The following is a 17,547-nucleotide window of genomic DNA, read 5'->3' as shown; positions in this document are numbered from 1 at the left end:
TGTTAACTGAATGGAATCTTCTGTTAACATCCATAAGTACTATGAACAGAAATAATTATTACTTATTTCATTATCAAGATACATCACTTCATTAATCCAATTCATATAATATTGACAAAATCTGTAACAGAACATTTGAAAAAAGTCCCCTACACACATGCATACCTGCACACACTCATGCACCACACAAACACACACATACACACCTTCTCCCTTACCTAAAGCCTTGCAGACTGAAATGGTTGCCTCCTCCAAGAGCTTCAACTCAGAACTGGAAAGACAAAATAAGAAAGGTACTTTACAACTACAATACCAAATACATATATACTCGTCAGTTAAAGGAATATATAAATAAGAAAAAAAATAATTTTTTTTAAATATTGTATACAAGGTAAACAATAAAATGAGAAATATAAAATAAAACTTTAAGCTGAGAGTGACTGCTAATCCCAGCTACATGGAAGGCTAAAGCATGAGGACTGGAAGTTCAAAGTCAGCCTCAGCAACATAGAAAGACCCTAAATAACTGAGTGAGACCCTGTCTCTGAATAAATTATTTTTTTAAAAAAGGCTGCAGATGTGGCTCAGTGGTTGAGCACCCCTGGGTTCAATCCCAAGTACAAAAAAAAATAATAATAAAGATATATCCAGATCAAACCAACAATAAAAAGTCAATCCATGGAACAGATAAAAGTATTTGCAAATCATATTATGATAAGGCTTTGATATCCAAAATTACTTTAAAAACTCCTACAACAACAATAAAAACCACTTAACTAAAAAAGAGAGAAAGGTCTCGAATGGCCATTTTTCTAAAGAAGATGTACAAATGACCAATAAGCAACTGAAAAGATGTTCAATGTCACTAATTATTCCAGAAATGCAAATTAAAACCACAGTGACAACCAACTGTATGTTTATAATCTTTACCCCATTAGGATGACTACTATCAAGAAAAGAAAAGGAAGCCAGGCAGGGTGGCACATGCCTATAATCCCAGTGGCTTGGGAGGCTGAGCAAGAGTTCAAAGCCAGCATCAGCAACTTAGCAAGGCACTAAGCAACTCAGTGAGACCCTGTCTCTAAATAAAATACAAAATAGGGCTGGGGATATTGTTGAGAGCCACAGCCAAAGGGGCCCCAGCAAACTTCCAGCTGCCAGCAAACTTCCAGCTGCCGGCTGATGATTGGCTCACAGCGGCCCCAGCAACATCTAGCTGATTGGCTCCTCGGCCCCAGCAACATCTAGCTGATTGGCTCCTCTGCGGTGATGCTCATTGGACTGTTTCCCTGCCCTTTCAGACCACGGAGCTGCTCATTGGGGGACTTTTTTTGGCTCCGCCCACGTGACCCAGCCAATCGGCCTCAAGAGCAGGAGGATTGTGGGAGGTGGAGAGAGGCTTGTGTGGGAGAGAGAGGCTTGTGGAAAGCCGGTGGTGGCAGTTGAGGCTCTGAGGATTTTTCCTGAGAGGCTGTTTTGTTTGGCGTGTGTGGTTCTAAAAATAAAGTTAGTTTCTTTTGACAAGTGGCTCCTGATTGTGCCCAGCCAGACTGCGGCATTTGGTGGCTCGCACGGGGAGCGACTGAGGGTAAGTGAACTGCTCGCCTCTGAGGGCAGGGCGAGAGGATGGGTAGCCATTTTAAGATTCTTCTTTTGTTATTTTGTTTCACTTTTGTTTTAAGTTGCCTGTCCCTGGAGATGTGTAAGATGGAAGAAAAACCGCTCACATCTGAGGAACAGATAGGGAGAAAGGACGGATGGACATTTCAGGAGGCTATTATAATGATTTTGTGTTGTTCCAATTTTGTTTCACTCAGTTTCAGTTTTGTTAGGCGTTATCTTGTTGAGTTGTATTATAGTAGAAATACGGGATCAGAAATTAGTAAAAAACAAACTGAAAGAGTGTTAAGTAAATTGTTAGAGGAAGGAGGCATCTCAGTAAAATCAAGAACAATCAGGGCATACGTTGATACAATACAAAAATGTAGCCCATGGCTTTTTAAGGAGGAGTTGTTAAATATATCACAATGGAACCATCATGGTGAAGATTTAAAAAGAATAGAAAAGAAAAGCCCAGGGACTCTGCCAGTTGGCACATTGCCATTGTGGACGTTCATATCTTGTTTGCTTAGTCCAAAGCCTTCAGTTCAGACAATGGTAGAGGAAGAAGAAGACATAATGATTCAAGTAAAAGAGAAGGTCTCTCAAGTTAGTCAGACAGAGGAAAAGATTCAAGTAAAAGAGAAGGCCTCTCAAGCTAGTCAGACAGAGAAAGAAAGTGTAAAACAGAAAAAGCCATCAGGGGGAAAGTTACAACAGGAGACTGCTACTAACACCTTTCTATCACCAGAGGACGTAAGTGTCCAACTAACAAGGCCACCTCCATATGCTGGGAGGTCCCCAACCCCCGCAGTTGATAGTTGGGATCCTGAGACAAGATCTCAAATATTAACATGCCCTGTATTTGAGGCAGGAGGGCAGCGATTTTACCAAGTTTTAAATTTCAAAACAGTGAAGCAGCTAAAAGAGGCTGTAACAACCTATGGTCCTCAAGCACCCTTCACTGTAAGCATGGTCGAATCCATTAACAACTTGAACATGACGCCAGCAGATTGGGCTAATATGTGTAAAGCTGTGCTAAATGGAGGACAATACCTGTTATGGAAGGTTGCCAATGAGGAATTTTGCAAGGAGACGGCTAGGCGAAATGCAGCAGCTGGTTATCCTCAGAGAAATCTAGATATGTTGTTAGGAAAGGGACCTTATGAGGATCAGCAGCAACAAATTGCATATGATCCTGGTGTATACGCACAAATTGCTGCAGATGCAATTAAGGCATGGAAGACTTTACAAGGACATGGAGGTTTACAAGTTCAATTATCTAAGGTAATACAAGGAGCTAATGAACCTTATGCTGAATTTGTAGATAGGCTTATTCAAACAGCTACCAGAGTTTTTGGGAATACAGAACAAGCAATGCCATTACTAAAACACCTGGCTTATGAGCAAGCGAATCGTTGGTGCAGAGATATCATTAGACCATGGAAACATGAAGATTTAAACACATATATTAAATTATGTAGAGACATTAATGAACAAGAGCAAGTCGTGGCAGCTGCAGTAAAACAGGCTTTAGATGCCAGAGACATTAATGAACAAGGGCAAATTGTGGCAGCTGCAGTAAAACAGGCTTTAGATGCCAGGCCAAGAACATGCTACAATTGTGAACAAACAGGACATTTTAAAAGGAATTGCCCCATTGGAGGAGGGTTTAACAAAACTAGGTATCAAAGGAGTAGAATACCAGGTATTTGCCCACGATGCCGTAGAGGGAGACATTGGGCTAATGAATGCCGTTCTCAAACCACCATAGAGGGTACTCCATTATCAAAAAACGAACAAGGACCAGGTGTTTATCCACGATATCGTGGAGAAAGGCATCGGGCTCCATTGCCAAAAAATGGACAGGGGGGCCCAATGCTCCGGGGCCCAAAACCACAAATATACGGAGCACTGGAGGAACCCAGCAACCCCATCAGGGTAGTGCCCAGGACACATTGTCCATCAGATCCCTCATCAGACAAACCAGAGGGAGCGCAGGGTTGGACATCTGCGCCTCCGCCAGAGCAGTACTAACTCCAGAGATGGGAGTTCAAATCATTCCCACAGGGGTGAAAGGACCTCTTCCCAAAGGAACAGTAGGCTTATTATTGGGACGCAGCTCTTCTACTCTAAAAGGACTTATGATAAGTCCTGGGGTAATTGATCCCGATTATGAAGGTGAAATAAAAATTATAGCCAGTTCTCCAAAGGGTATATCAGTAATTTCACCAGGAGATAGAATAGCACAGTTACTAATAATACCCAGCCTACATGATAAATTTTCCAGTCGTACTGTAGAAAGAGGTTCCAAGGGATTAGGCTCCACAGGTGTAGATTGGGCTATGCTTTCTTTAAATTTAGATTCTCGCCCCATGCTAAAACTAAATATTCAAGGACATGAATTTAATGGGCTACTGGATACAGGTGCAGACCTTAGCATCATCTCTCGTCAAGAATGGCCAAAACATTGGCCATTACAACAAGCCACTCAAACGCTTCGAGGCCTAGGAGTGGCGACTAATCCCCATAGAAGTGCAATGGTATTAGATTGGAAGGATCCTGAAGGATGTGAAGGAACTATACAGCCATATGTATTGGATCATCTTCCCGTAAATTTATGGGGACGAGATGTCCTAGATCAATTAGGTTTGACATTAACAAATAACATCAACCAAAATGCACCCACTATTATGACTAGACAAGGTTTTAGGAAAGGAAAAAGATTAGAAAAACAAGAACAAGGTATAGCAGCACCAATACAAATAGATCAAGGAACAGACAGACATGGGTTGGATTTTCAGAAAGGGCCACTGAGACAATAAAAATTACTTGGAAATCAGAAAGACCAGTATGGGTTCCTCAGTGGCCCCTGACTAAAGAAAAGATACAAGCAGCCCATGACCTGGTCAAACAACAATTAGCAGAAGGACATATACAACCTTCTGTATCTCCCCATAATACTCCCATTTTTGTCATCAAAAAGAAATCTGGTAAATGGAGATTATTGCAAGATTTAAGAGCCATTAATAATGAGATGGTTATTATGGGACCTGCTCAATCAGGGATTCCTCAATTGTCTGCTTTGCCAAAAACCTGGTATGTTTTAGTTATAGATATTAAAGATTGTTTTTTTTCAATTCCAATTCATCCTGAGGATAGTCCACGTTTTGCATTTACTATCCCTGCACTGAATCATGAAGGTCCTGATCAGAGATATGAATGGAAAGTACTCCCTCAAGGGATGGCTAACAGCCCAACTATGTGTCAAATTTATGTTAACAAAGTAATCCAGCCACTTAGAAATCAAAATCCTGAACTACAAATATTTCACTATATGGATGATGTATTATTAGCACACAAAGATAAAAACACATTGCTAGAATGTTATGCCACACTTACAAACTTATTAAAAAATTATAATCTAGAGATAGCAATAGATAAAGTACAATTAAATTTTCCAATTAATTATTTAGGAGTTCTATTATCCTCAACCATGGTCCGTCCACCAAAAATTCAAATACGAGTAGATCAACTCAAATCACTTAATGACTTTCAAAAGTTATTAGGAGACATAAATTGGATAAGGCCTTATTTAGGTATACCAACAGGAGAGTTGGGACCTTTATTTGATATCCTAAAAGGTCCATCAGATCCAAATTCACCCCGAATGTTAACGCCTGAAGCAAGAAAGGCATTAAAAATCATTGAAACATATATGGAAAATATGCATTTGGATAGAATTGATATAAGTTTGCCTTTATTATTTATTGTACTACCAACAAAAAATATTCCTACAGGAGTATTTTGGCAAGAAGGTCCATTATTATGGATACATTTATCTTATTCTCCTAACACTATTCTTACTAGGTATCCTGAGGCTGTAGGACAATTAATACTCAAAGGAATAAAAGCAGCAAAGGGAGTGTTTGGAATTTCTCCCAATAAAATTATTACTCCATATACTATGAATCAAATTGATGAGTTAGCTAATGAGTTAAATACTTGGGCAATAATCATGTGCAAATCTAATGTTTCATTTGATAACCACTTACCATCTAATCCTTTATTGTCTTTTTGGTCATTGCATCCTGTAATTTTTCCAAAAATGACAAGAAAAACACCTATCATGAATGCTCCAAATATATTCACTGATGGGTCAAATAATGGTACAGCAGCAGTAGTTACCCCTGATCAAACTTTTACATTTTTAGTACCCAAACAATCAGCTCAAAAGGTAGAGCTTAATGCAGTTTTACAAGCTTTTGTGATGTTTAAAGATTCTGTATTTAATTTATTTTCTGATAGTCAGTATGTAGTTAATGCTATAGTATCTCTTGAAGATGCTGGTAGGATTTCCCCTTCTTCTACTGTTTTCTCTTTGCTTTCCACTATACAAAGTCTAATCTGGGACAGAAAAGATCCATTCTTTATAGGACATATCAGGGCACATACAGGATTGCCTGGAGCCCTTAGTTTGGGCAATGATTTAGCAGATAAAACTACACATGACATACATATTTTCTCTACACTAGAAGAAGCTATAAATTTTCATAAAAAGTTCCATGTCAATGCTAATACTTTACAAAAGCGTTTTAAAATAACTAAGGAACAAGCTAGACAAATAATAAAACAATGTCAAAATTGTGTGACCTTTTTACCACAAGTTAATCTTGGAGTCAATCCTAGAGGATTGATACCTAACCATATTTGGCAGATGGACGTCACACACTTGCCAGAATTTGGAAAATTAAAATATTTGCATGTTACAGTTGATACTTCTTCTGGATTTTTGATGGGCTCCCTTCATGCCGGAGAAAAAACTAAAGATGTTATAGCTCATTGCTTACAAAATTTTGCCACTGTGGGTGTTCCAAAACAGTTAAAAACAGATAATGCCCCTGGTTATACTTCTACCTCTTTTAAACAATTTTGCTCAACATTTGGCATTACTCATATAACAGGAATCCCATACAATCCACAGGGACAAGGCATAGTTGAAAGAGCTCATCAAACTATTAAAATGTACTTATTAAAGCAAAAAGAAGGAATTGGGAAGGGGTATATATTCCCCAAAGATAAACTTAAAATAACCCTTTTTACTCTAAACTTTTTAAATTTGGATTCATCAGGACTTAGTGCTGCGGAAAGGCATATGTGTCCAAAAAATGTACATAAGCCCAAGGTACTTTGGAAGGATATTCTAACAGGACAATGGAAAGGTCCTGACCCAGTAATTGTCTGGAGTCGGGGGTCTGTTTGTGTGTTTCCACAGGGAGAACAGCAGCCGATTTGGATTCCAGAGAGATTAACCAAGGTCCTGACCCAGTGATTGTCTGGAGTCGGGGGTCTGTTTATGTGTTTCCACAGGGAGAACAGCAGCCGATTTGGATTCCAGAAAGATTAACTAAAGCGATTTCTACAGACCAAAAAGAAGATGATTTGGCTCAAATCCATAACAACTGATATCCAAAACTCCAGTTTGGCTATTCTTACATCTGCAACAGAACCAGGATGCTTTTTTCAATATCTATTTTATTATTGCCCTTTGCCATATCATGAAGTTCTATTTTGTTTTTTGAGCTCATACAGACCTAGGTTAATGTTTTGCTGATCAGTTCTATTTTTTGACTATAGAGTTTTTAAACATTGCAATGGAGATTTCACCTGTAAAAAGTTATAAGGCCTTTACTATAATGTTATGTGTTGTATGTATTATATTATGTGTGCACACTTGTGTTTTGTGTTATATGTTTGAATGTATGTATGTCCATATATCATATATGATGAGCGCTCATGATAAAATGGATCCAAATATTTTTTTTTAATTCACGTGATTTAAATGGTTTAATTTAATTGGGTAAACAGCTGTTAAAGATTGTTTTAATATGTGAACACAAAAGAAGGTTAACAGATCTGTTTGTTTACTTTCACCTTTCCTTTTCATTATATTTAATAATTCTCTTAAAGATAATGTAAATTGTTAAGAAAATTGTTTTCTTTTAGTGCCTTCTGTAATGTTACATAATTTTTTCTTTAGCCATTATTGCCAGAATTCCTATCTTCATCCCAGTGCTGGTGAAGTCAAAGATAAAACCAATCTACAGCTTCTACAATAGCCATCACTGAACTGCTTGCAGAACTTGCCTGGACACATTGTGAGCTCACCTGTATGCATTGTGAACTATCTGTTGGTGCAGCGACTTGTGGTAGTGTTGGGGTATTTTTGCTGATGATGTCATCGGTGGTACAATTTTTCCAAAAGGAGCCGTCAATTGGCTTGGTGTATCTTCCTCCCTTCTGCTTGTCATGATCGTCCAGCTAAAATTTGGGGGCCAACAGAGGTGAGGCAAAGAACCTCACCCCCCCGCTGGTACAAAGACCTCTCCACAGGTGTGGCTGTATACTGGACCGGTAGTCAGTGACGGGTAAGATCCAATTGCAATGGTACCAACCTAAGGACCATATGTACTATTGGACAACCTAAGGCAGGCACGGTCCCTAAGCCACATGCTTGTTGTTTAAACAGAGAGGGGGAGATGTTGAGAGCCACAGCCGAAGGGGCCCCAGCAAACTTCCAGCTGCCAGCAAACTTCCAGCTGCCGGCTGATGATTGGCTCACAGCGGCCCCAGCAACATCTAGCTGATTGGCTCCTCGGCCCCAGCAACATCTAGCTGATTGGCTCCTCTGCGGTGATGCTCATTGGACTGTTTCCCTGCCCTTTCAGACCACGGAGCTGCTCATTGGGGGACTTTTTTGGCTCCGCCCACGTGACCCAGCCAATCGGCCTCAAGAGCAGGAGGATTGTGGGAGGTGGAGAGAAGCTTGTGTGGGAGAGAGAGGCTTGTGGAAAGCCGGTGGTGGCAGTTGAGGCTCTGAGGGTTTTTCCTGAGAGGCTGTTTTGTTTGGCGTGTGTGGTTCTAAAAATAAAGTTAGTTTCTTTTGACAAGTGGCTCCTGATTGTGCCCAGCCAGACTGCGGCAGGATATGGCTAACTGTTCCTGAATACAATCCTTGGTACCCCACCCCAAAAAATAAATAAAAAATAAATACGGAGGGGAGGGGAGGGGAGGGGAGGGGAGGAAAGGAACAAGTCTGAACAAAGATGTGGAAAAACGGACTGGTGTGCTGCTAATAAGCATGTAAAATGATGCATCCACTGTTGAAAACATATGAAGGTTCAAATAGTTCAAAGTTAAAAAGAAAATAGGATTTCCACCTGATCCAGCAATTCCCACTTTGTACACCCATGTTCACAGAAGTATTACTGACAAGAGCCAAATGGTAGAAGCAACTCAACTGTCCACTAAATAATAGATGAATAAAGAAAATACAGCACATACATACAATGGAGTATTCTCTGACTTAACAATAAGGAAATTCAGACATATTCTATAATATGGATGAACTTTGACAACGTTATGCTAAGTGAAATAAGGTAGTCACAAAAAGATAAAACTTGTATGATTCCTCCTATATACAGTACTTAGCTGACAAATTTATAGAAAAAAATTAGAAAGTGGTTGCCAGGAGTTGGGGAGAAGGATAATGGGGAGTTTGTTTTCAGTTACTACAGACTTTCCAACAGAGAACATGGAAAAGTTCTAGAGATGGAAGGTGGTCATGATTACAAGAGACGGAGCATGTACTCAATGCCACAGAACTGTACATTTGAAGATAGCTACAATGACAAATTTTTCTTGTATTTCAATTCCATATTTTTAAAAGGTACATTCTCACACCAGTTTACTTACCAGATAAGTGACCCTGGACTAATTTCCTAACTTCAATATCATAGCTTCTTCATATATAAGAGTACCTTTACAAGCTTGATTCTATGGTTAAATTATAAAATACCTATAAAGCACTCATAACATTTCCTAGCACAAAGTAAACTCTCAGTAAATAATAGCTATTATTGGCTCTAAAATGTAGCGGCCTTTTTCTCTCTAATTAAATTAAAGTAATGCCTTCGATTTATAGAACCTGTAAATGTCTTTCAAAGCATTTTTCAAATTTATCAGTGCATTTAAATCCCATGAAAATCTCTTCTAGTGAACAGGACCATTATAAGCCCAATTTCTTATAAATAAGCAAACTGAGGTTTCCAGAGAGGATTAGTGACAGTACAGGAATGAGAAGTCTGAGAAGAGGCAACAGTTTCCAGCCTGGACACCTGGTTAATCACATGCCCTTTTCTGCCAACACAGGTAATACAGAAAATTCTCCAGGTGAGCAACTCTACTGTAGCTGGTTTTAAAATCCCTACCTGTCTCCCCAAGAGTTCTCTGCTGATAGTGATGAAGGGCATTTTTTAAAAGAGCGATCTTTTAGCATTAAGGCTTTTTACAAAGAAATTTTAGAGAAACTGAGGAAGAAAACCGAATGCTTTGAGACAGTTCTAAAACTATCCAGTATGGTAACTACTAGCTACAAGTAGTTACTCACCACTTCAAATGTGGATATTCCAATTAAAATGTGTTGGAACATACCATATTGCAAATATTTTTTTAAAAATGGAAAATATTTCATTCATAATTTTATATTAGTAAAATCATAATATTTGGGCTGGGGATGTGGCTCAAGCGGTAGCGCGCTCGCCTGGCATGCGTGCGGCCCGGGTTCGATCCTCAGCACCACATACAAACAAAGATGTTGTGTCCACCGAAAACTAAAAAAAAAATATTAAAAAATTCTCTCTCTCTCTCTCTCTCTCATCTCTCTCTCTCTCTTTAAAAAAAAATCATAATATTTGAGATATACTGGATTAAATACATCATTCAAATTAATTTTACCTATTTCATTTCACTTTTTCAGTGTGGCTACTAGAAATTTTAAATCACATGGATGGCTCCCCTTAGATTCATATTGAACAGATTGCTAGACCCTACTTCTCAAAAACTGAAGACGTATCATATATAGGAAATATCACCAGGGCTGGGAATGTAGCTGTGGTAGAGCACTTGCCTGTAAGCAACAAGGCCCTGGGGTCCATCCCCAGTACCACAAAAAAAAAAAAGAAAGAAAGAAAGAAGAAATGTTACCACATACAGAAAACTAAGACCCAACTACATGTGAATATGCCAGTACCTTAAAAATCTCAACTTACATTCATATTAGAAAGGGTGAACATGATTTTGAAGAGTTAAATCTTTCAGGTTCATATGAAATTGATTCAGGGAGCGAGATAAACTAGAAATGATCTCACAGTGGTTTATAGGTCTCCAGTATTTGCCATTCTATAGATGTTTTCAGAGTGCTTGCCAGCCCCACAATGTCTCTCTGCTGTCTGTCTGCCTTACACCTTTTTTATCTACCTCCCCACCTACTATTTAGAGATGAGCAGAAGCAGGTGTGTCGGCATGACCCCCACCTCTGGCCATAGCTGCTGACTGAATCAGGGTCTGACAGGCAACCTGAGCCAAGCCCAAAGTTCTGGGGAATTTGGAATTGAGATGGAAAAACAGGCTTTCCACATGGCTGGAACTTGGCTGCAAAACTGAGCATTATGAGAGGCCACCCTCTCCCCACTGAGAAACAGAAAGCCAGTTCACAAGAAAGATGAATAAAAGAGCTTTGCCGAAAAAAGCAAACAGAAAGGACTCTTGGGATTCCTGCGGGCCTTCCAAGTCTCAGTTCCAGTTCTTCCTGAAGTCTGGCTGTGTTCCTAATCTTGGAATCTGTGAAATGCCCCTGTCTCTTCATCACATATTCCCCTCTTTGTCACACAGTCTAAGTCAAAACTGATTTTTGTTAATATCAAAAGACTTCTAATTAATTTAAAAACTGCAGTCAGATTTTAAAATACACATTAGTATTTAATTAACAGAAATTGGGAACCATGAATTACTCAGTGTTTTGGTTACTCAGGGAAAAAGTAAAGAGGCATAAAATGCAAAGGACTATAAAGAGTTTTATGAGGTTAATAACTAGGCCACATGCATAAAATCTGTTTCACTGGTGCTCCTACATTTTTCAGTAAAATGACACTCTCTTTTATAACTGGCTAGAACCAAGAGCTTCAATTATATACATGACTGTAACCTTCAAAAGTTATTAAATCTGGTTCATTCAACAAACACTGACTAGGCACCAAAGGTATGCTGGGTTCTGTGAAAAGATCCCTTTGCCTACAAATTATATGGAGGAATGAAGAAGCCAGACTGCTTGGTGCAGGACAAGTAAAAAATTAAGACCAGCCTTGTGCGTGAGCTCACAGGATGTGTACCCAAACTCCCCCAGGTGGAATCAAGGAAGAAGGAACATCTGTCCTAGAGAACCAACAGAAGTGAGACAAGGGTTATGGCAGTCACAGAGACCCTGGCACATTCTGGGACCTGAAGGTCAATCAACATGGGAACGGCAAACTATTAAGCTGGGAGAATATGCCTGATGGATGGAATATGGAGTTCAGTGCCTCAACTTCCTTTCAATAGCAAGTTGCTAGGTGTTCCCAAAACAGGGTTTTGATTTATCTTTAATATAATATTAGCCTTTAAAAAGGAATTAAGCCCAACATTTAAGGTTGGTATGGACATTACTTTTTCCAAGAAATCTTCTTGATCACCAGGTGAGACAGGTAAGAAAAGCACACAATCATAAAACTGAGCCCACAGTAGTAAGATGGCCCAATTGCTTGTCTGTGAGCTCCTTGTTCATCACAGCACTCTCAGTCTGGTACAAAGCAGGCACTTAATAAAAATTTACTAAATGAATAAGTGCCACTGTCAGGCACTTCCTTGGCAGAGAACAAAACTATTTCCCCTTGCTCCTGAAGAAACACTTCCTACTTTCCAGCCCTCGAGGCAAGCTCTGACCTCAAGTTTAAATTTTTATTAAAATATTTTAAAAGATGTTTTTTCCAAGTGTAAAAGAAAGTGTCTTTTTGAAGCAGTCTGATTTCTTGGAAAGCTCCCCCTTGTGTCAAGCCAGCCAGCACCTGCCTTGTGTGATGAGGCCCCCCCAGATCTGGTTCCCCCTGCATGTGGCCACCACTGCTCCCTGCCTCAGCAATCACCACTTCCTGGAGAAAACATCTTCAGTGCCTAGATTATTATTTTTTTTTTTTTTTAAAGAGAGAGAGAGAATTTTTTTTTAATATTTATTTTTTAGTTTTCGGCAGACACAACATCTTTGTTTGTATGTGGTGCTGAGGATCGAACCTGGGCCGCACGCATGCCAGGCGAGCGCGCTACCGCTTGAGCCACATCCCCAGCCCCAGTGCCTAGATTATATTCTCTGTGGGAACAAGGAAAGTGCTTCAGTCACTCATGCATTGCCTACTATGCCTGGCTTGGCCAAAATAAAAACTCCTGGTAGTTATCTGTTCATTAAAGGATTCACAGGGCTCTATCTGTTGTAGTACTCCTGCAATTTCTGCACTCTGAAGTGTTATTTATTTCTACAAAGGAAATCAGCCAGGCACATCCCTGCCAAAACCAACACACTGACTGTTATAATAGAATTTCTTTCCTCTCATCCCTCCATTCTCCAGTTTTCTAAACTTACTGGAACATTTTAAGAATAATCCGCTTTCCCTTTTGCTTGACTTTGAGCCATAATGAGGTGGTAAGCAACTGGGGTGGTTGGTAACTGTCACGGCCTGTTATAGGCATCTATGCATGGTACTGTTTTAGTTAAACAAATGAGCTCAGATGTTCTGGCAGCAGGCAACTAACAAATCATCGTTTGCAGTAAATAAAAGTAAAATGGTACTGCAAAAACATGCCAATGTTTCCAAGACAATTACAATTAGAAACCGAATGTTGTTTTTGAAGGCAGACTCGGGACACTGGAAACATGCAAAAAGGGGACAAAAAGGCAGCAAATATCCACAATACTTCAGATTAAATATATTAGAACCACACAGAGTACTTCAAACTTACTAAATAAATACATAAACTCCTTACCTCTAGATCAATTAGAAAACTGTCAACAGTGGAAGGTTATATAAATACTTAACAGTAATACTCTCTTAGTCAAACCTGTGCTAAACAAACTAACTTACATAAACAACCATATTGATGCAAACACCAGATAAGACTACCTAAAGCAATTCTTATTATGTGAAGGAACATCAGGCACCCTCTTCTCAAACCTTGGCCACACCATCATTTGGGCAGCATCACAGAAAGGGAATCTCAGTTTTATTAGTGATATCCTAATGAACTTGAAACTAAAAGTACCCCAAAATTTCACACACATATACATTTCATTAGAAAATCTTTAGCAGATCTAGTAAGTTTTCCATAGTTTTAAGAACCTCCACTGGGCTTCCCTGAAGATAATTAATTCACCAAGAAAATAATTAATAAAATTTTCACAACCACAAGGAAGTTTTTAAACATTACTGCTGCCATTTCTGGGCTATATTCTAAACCTATTTACCTCCTTACTTTGATTTCATGAAAAGATATCCCAGAGGAGATAAGTCTCATCAACAACAATCTCACACTCTCCACACACCTCTGTAAGAGCACTGCTACAAAATTCCACAAGAGGACTGAGGTTGTGGCTCAGAGGTAAAGCGCTCACCTAGCATGCATGAGGCACTGGGTTTGATCCTCAGCACCACAGAAAGTAAAATAAAGATATTGTGTTCACCTACAACTGAAAAATAAATATTTTTTTAATTCCACAAGAAATACCAATAATCCAACAAATTCATATTCATTCCCCCCCCCCTCTCTCATCCTGGAGATTTAAGCCAGGGGTGCTTAACCACCCAGCCCTTTTTACTTTGAGACAGGATCTCACTAAATTGTTTAGGGCCTCGCTAAGTTGCTGAGCTCTAAACTTGTGACCCTACTGCCTCAGCCTCCCAAGTAGTGTGCATCACTGGACTCGCCTCCAAATTACTTCTAAACCTGTCTTGATCAATGTAATCTATGCCACCTCTGCTAAATCTGCCAACATATAACATGACTAAGTTAAGTTACTGGGGAGTGTTCATAACAGAGAAGACTGGAAAGGTAAAACAGAGAAAAATAATAAACCGCTATTTAAGGAGTTTGGATTTTATCCCAAATGTAATGAGGAGTCATTAAGCAAAATATCAAAAACACACACTAGGAGGATAGGAAGGGCAGCAGAATAGAATAGTCAATATGATTGATGTATGTACGTTCCATGTATGTATTATATGTCAAAATACATTCTGCTGTCATGTATGACTAAAAAAAATAAAAAATAAAAACACACACACACACACTAGCAGAACTCAACATAACAGCAACAGCAGCAAGGAACAGTGGTTAAAAACCTGACTCTGCTGGGCGCTGTGGTGCATGCGTGTAATCCTAGCAGCTCAGGAAGCTGAAGCAGGAGGATCATAAGTTCAAAGCCAGCCTCAGCAATTTAGCAAGGCCCTAAGCAACTTAGCAAGACCCTATCTCAAAATAATAAATAAATATCTGACCCAACTAATGACCTGATGACACAGGTAGGAGAGCAAGAAGTTGTCCTCATCACCAGTTGATAGGTGTGGCTGTTGGAGGAAGGCCCTCATATCTGCTGTCCTGAACCCCTTTACCTTGGTGTTTGAAGCAGACACAATGAACCCAGCCAACCCTACTCATCCAAGACTGTGTCTAACCCCAGTAGATTTTCCAAGCAAGCTCACGTTGGGGGACAGAAGTGATGGCGTGACCAAAAGCCAGCCACAGAGCTTCAAGGGCTGCCTAAGAAGAGTCGACAGACTAGGTTCTTTTTCCCAGTGGTTTTATAAAGATAAATGTAGATAAAGAATATCATGTTTATAAAATATTAGTTTGAAAAAAATCTGACCCTGACTATAACTATCCTGAGATTTTTAGCAAAAAAAAAAAGAAATTTTAAAAAGATAATTAGAACAACAACAATTATAATAGTAATGCCTCTACTAGCACATATGATAGGACCTAACCATGAGTCCACAACAACATAATTAACAACTGCTGTTAAATGTCAGGCTACCACACTTGAATAAACCACTAACTGTTACTAAATCAGAACATGGGAAGTACATACTCTTTAAAAATTCTGATTAAATTCCACCAAAATTTTATACCAAATTAAAATACTAGAAGGAATTTCAACAGCAAGAATAGGTAATGTCTCTGCAACCACTAGATTCACAGGTTGATCACTTTCAAAACGTGTCCACCAAATATACCACTTCTCAATTTAACCACTACCATCAATTAACAAAACTCAAGCTCACTACATACACATGGATTTTCAAACTGTGTGTATACAAATTGTAAAGTTGAATATTTAAGTCCTAGAGTCCATATTTCCTATTGGTATGAACTAGTCATGTTACTTAGTTTGAGTCTCAGTTTCCTCCTCTATAAAAAGAAGGAGGGAGTCCACCATCTCATACTAGTTGTGAGAAACATATGGCAATGTATGGAAAGTGCCTGACACACAGCTCAATCAAGTTTCCTAACCCTCAACAGCTACAACAACAACAAAAACCCCACAAATATTAAACTGTTAAACATGTATTCCTTGATACACTTAAAAGAAATTTACCAGCATTACACGTCTTCCCATATTAGGAGGGAAGCAGGTAAAACTTAGGCAGTTTCACATAAAAGCAGGTGATCTGCCAGGCATGGTGGTGCACTCCTACAACCCCAGAGGCTCAGGGGGCAGAGGATCATAAGTTTGAGGCTAGCCTCAGAAACTTAGTGAGGCTCTCTCAAAATAAAACATAAAAGGGCTGGGGATATGGCTCAGTGGTTAAGCACTCCAGGTTCAATCCCTGGGGTGCCTCAAAAGAAAGCAACAGTCCTGTTTTTTGATTGTGATGGTGGTTTAATGAATCTACATATATGATAAAACAGTATAATGCTATATAGACACACACACAAATGGATGCAAGTGTAACCAACCAATGAACTCTAGGGATTGTACCAAAGTCAGTCTCCTGGTTTTGATGCTGCATTGTAGTTGTGCAAAATGTTACAGTTGAGGGGCTGGGGATGTGGCTCAAGCAGTAGCACGCTCGCCTAGCATGCGTGCGGCCCGGGTTCGAGCCTCAGCACCACATACAAACAAAGATGTTGTGTCTGCCGAAAACTAAAAAATAAAATATTAAAAAATCTCTCTCTCTCTCTCTGTTTTGTTTTTTAAAAAACAAAACAAAACAAAAAAACGTTACAGTTGAGCAAAAGGTGCTAGGGACCTGTATTTTTTTTTTTTTTTGCAACTTTCCATGAATCTAAGTAATTTCTAAATAAGTTTAAAAAAGTGAACCATAAAAATAAAAAACTATTCAAACATATACAAAAAGTTAGATAAATATACACTTCTTTAAAATATATACAAAAACAATTCTACATGAACAAGATTATGCTGTGCGATGGTTTTATGACTGGCTTTCACCACTGAATATGCTGTAGATTCTTTTCCTTGTCTACAAACATATGACCATTTCTAATGGCTATGTTGTCCCAACATGCAGATGTACCATTATTTATTTGTTTGTTTGTTTATCTATCTATCTACCTACCTATCCAATCTCCTTACTTGTGGACATTTAAGTTGCTAGCAATTATCTGCTATCATAAACACTGTTATGAATGTCTTTATATACGTATCTTTCTACACACATTTCTGAAATCATCCCCTTTAACATAAATTCTAGAAGTTTAATGGTTAGGTCAATGAACATTTCTGTACTAAAAAGTTTCATAAATTATATGACAGAAAGATTTAACCAATTACCCATCAACACTGCTTAACTGTGGCTTGTAAGTGCCCACATAATGCTAAATTTGTAAAACTATAAAATCAGATCTTTTGACACCAAAACTTGTGGTCTTTATACTTAGATAAACATGGATTGGCAGTAAGCAATCATAAGATTCTTTATTGCAAATATAGCCACCACCACCCCTAAAATGGCCCGTAAGGAGGAATTCATCAAGGATATGGTGTCTATCTAGTCAACTATTACCATA

At 38.9% G+C, this 17,547-nt stretch overlaps 1 protein-coding gene across 9 annotated transcripts in view; it reads right to left on the bottom strand.

Annotated features, from left to right (window-relative positions):
• The window catches only part of Dym (dymeclin), a 359,511-nt gene that overhangs the window by 297,027 nt on the left and 44,937 nt on the right, over positions 1–17,547 (bottom strand). For all 9 annotated transcript variants that reach the window (XM_048806245.1, XM_048806244.1, XM_048806242.1 and 6 more), the window contains one exon: positions 219–271. In XM_048806245.1, the coding sequence (XP_048662202.1) occupies positions 219–271 (53 nt within the window). The remainder of the gene's footprint in view (positions 1–218; positions 272–17,547) is intronic.

The sequence above is a fragment of the Marmota marmota genome, unplaced genomic scaffold, assembly GCF_001458135.2.
Source record: "Marmota marmota marmota unplaced genomic scaffold, marMar, whole genome shotgun sequence".
Classification (NCBI taxonomy): Eukaryota; Metazoa; Chordata; class Mammalia; order Rodentia; family Sciuridae; genus Marmota; species Marmota marmota.
Note: the sequence above shows the minus strand (reverse complement) of the source record. Positions and strands in the feature narration are given on the sequence as shown.